General features: G+C 41.4%; 1 protein-coding gene across 1 annotated transcript; it reads right to left on the bottom strand.

Moving 5' to 3' along the window:
• Positions 1-1813: 1813 nt before the first annotated feature.
• Positions 1814-2853, bottom strand: LOC102214482 (myeloid-associated differentiation marker homolog). The gene has a single exon (XM_005728976.1). The coding sequence runs from the start codon at positions 2726-2728 to the stop codon at positions 1847-1849; it is 882 nt and encodes a 293-aa protein (XP_005729033.1). The 5' UTR covers positions 2729-2853; the 3' UTR covers positions 1814-1846.
• Between the last annotated feature and the right edge of the window lie 98 nt (positions 2854-2951).

The raw sequence follows: 2951 nt of genomic DNA, 5'->3' as shown, positions 1-2951 counted from the left end.
TCGGTGCTGTGCTTTTTTTGGAAATCGAATTTCCCAGAGGAACCCACCCGAGGGATTAATAAAGTTCTATCTAATCTAATCTAATCTAATCACTGTGATCAAACACATCACAACCCATTTGCATCTGGTCAAATCAGCTGGTAAACACACCAGCTTTTATTTCTCTGGTAGTTTATGTCATACAAGCTTGTATTAAACCCTGGATGTTTCCATTGTGACAGGTAAATGTGTATATTTATTGACTCATATTACCAATTATTTTCCTATGTGTGTGTGTCACACACTTAATATTAAATATCTATACCAGATTCTGCAGCTTCTAATAAACTTTGACATATTTCAGTCTTGACTTACAAGGGGATTGACTCACATTGTGACATGACAAAGCTACACCAACAGGGTGGCTAAAAAAAGTTTAGAGTTAAATAAAATGTTCAAATTGGACCATACAGGAGCTTTAAATAAACCAAAGCATAAAAACATGAAAGTAACACACAAACATCTGTTAATCATGTGGTTTTATTGAAACACTGGAATACATTTTCCTTCAACACTGATGCGGTTTCCACACTTGAAACAGCAGAGTATAAAAAATGTAAAGACTACAATCCTAAGAGCATGTAGACGGAGTGAAACCTTTTTTAATAGATTTCTATGAGCAGTACCACACAAACTGACATAGCATTAGTAGGTTCTTTGATATTTGGAGACACCAGAAATATAAACACACAATGAAAACATTAATGCGTGCACTTTGACTATATGCTTTCCTTGTTTTTTTCAGATATGTTCTTACAATAGATTGTAGTTCGCAGACACACACATTCCATAACAAGAGCAAAACCTAGGCTACCAATCATCTTTAACATCATGTAAACCAATTCATAACTTCTTTAAATCATTGAAGTGTTGATATCATGAACTTAAAAAAAAACTAATTGCTAGAACCCAAAAACTCAACATTATCGTTGTTTTTATTCCACTCTGTCTTTTCTACATGCACACAGCATTTTTTTGAATCTTCCTTTGGAAAATCTGTTGACAGATTACTACTATCCAAAGCATCCCTGCATACATGAAAACTGTATTTTCTGTATTAAAATGGGAATTGATTTTTGAGTAATATCAGCAGATTCCAGCAATCACATTCAGGTCTCTATATAAAAGATAAGAGTCTATTTGGGTGACTGGAAGCAAATATTTGCCATTTACATGCCCCAATACATGAACAGAAAGTCATATTGTTGTATGTGTAGACACAACCACTAACTTGCTTCCAACTCCTCCCATCTCTCTCTCTCTCTCTCTCTCTCTCTTCCTCTCTAAGAAATTCAGTCATGCAGTATACTTCACACAAAATTAAATTCGGCAAGGTTTCAGGGCTAATTTTTAAAGTTTCAGGCCAAAATGAGCGCAAGATCTGTGTTTTGATCAGCCGAATATGTCAATCTTTGCCTATGAAAAGCTTTGTTCATGGCTTGAGCACACTCTCTTTTGAGTTTTTTAAAATGCATTTCCATATTTACTACTGTACAGTTACCTTGGGCCATAGGGCATGCTTTTCTCCTTCTGTCTGGTTCTAGCAAAAGTCAAATCATATCATTTTCAGGGTAAATTTCAAACAACAAATTGAGTCATACAGGATTTGTCTCAGCTGTGCTATCATGCTAAAGTTTGCTCTTTAGCCTCCTATCACGACTTGTCCTCTAGTGATTCCATTAAAGTGACCAGAGTGCTAAACTGAGTATGCTTGCAGCAGTAACAGTGACAGCAGTTCCAAAGCCTTTATCAAAGTGGGCAAATTCAATTTTATTTGGAGCATACTGCTAGCCTGACTTCTTGTTTTTTAAGCATTGACAAATACTAGACGGGTGGAGTAGATCAGGTCTGCCAGGTAGAGGATGAAGTTGATAGCAGTGAGTAGAGCCACTGCCATGCGCTTATCCCATGAACACAACCCCGATTCTGTGCTGCAGCTGTATGGCCTATCTCTATTCCCACCATGCCTGGGGTCAAAGTTGAAGATAGGCCAGATGATGGTTGCTGACAGGTAGAGGACCACGGCCAGCATGGCGTAGGCTGACAGGAACCGGGGGAATGGGAAAGGCAAGCACCCGGTACACTCGCCTATACAGAGCAGGATGATGGCTGCTGACAGGATGAAGCAGATGCAGTAGACAGCCATGCAGTACTTCAGTGCATGGTGATGGTCGTACAACACGGGATCAGTCACAAAGACAAAGATGATGCAGGCCACGAAGGTCTCACAGACTTTCAATAGTCCAGGTCCTGTGGCCATGTAGCCGGCCACCTCACCCGGACACGCCTTGCTGATGGTCACCTCACTTATGTAAGCAATAGTAGCCAAGCAGGAGAAGACGGCTGCTATGATGCTGTAATCGCGGATTGTACTGGGGCCCATAGAACCTTTGAGGAAATAGAGTGGGAAGATGATAGAGGCGGACAAACAGAGTAGGGCAGCGTAGCAGGCAAAGGTGATAGGGAAGTTCTTCCAGGAAACAGGGACTTTCGTCTGCAGACCGAAGAGCTCCACCAGAATCACGAGCAGAGTGCCGGCAAAGCTGAAGGCCCAGCAGAAGATGCACCAGTCTCCGGTGCCGGGGATGATCCTGGCACCATGCACAGCCACAGAGCATGCCACACAGGAGAAAGCCAGGGCTGCCAGCCGTGTCCACAGCAGAGGGTTGAAGTGGAGGACTATTGCCATGATGAGAGGTGAATTGGGCGATGAGAGAAGCAGAACAGATTCCTCCTATTTGTTGGAGTTTCCTCTGTCAGGCAGAGAAAATTGTAAGAAAAAGAAAATGATTAGTGGTATTCTAGAGTCTGATGCAACTTTTTATGGCTCCAGATGAAATACAAGCTATAACTATGTGAGGCCAGCAGTCTGTGCCCAAAGAGAGTCAGTCCTCCTACATAATAATTTCTGA

This window comes from Pundamilia nyererei, unplaced genomic scaffold (genome assembly GCF_000239375.1).
Source record: "Pundamilia nyererei isolate P.nyererei 1_Seehausen unplaced genomic scaffold, PunNye1.0 scaffold00031, whole genome shotgun sequence".
NCBI classification, from domain to species: Eukaryota; Metazoa; Chordata; class Actinopteri; order Cichliformes; family Cichlidae; genus Pundamilia; species Pundamilia nyererei.
The sequence above is the reverse complement of the archived record's forward strand: the minus strand, read 5'-3'. Positions and strand labels throughout refer to the sequence as shown.

Coding starts and splice junctions, on each gene's coding strand:
- LOC102214482 (XM_005728976.1), bottom strand. CDS start 2,728: ATGGCAATAGTCCTCCACTTCAACCCTCTGCTGTGGACACGGCTGGCA.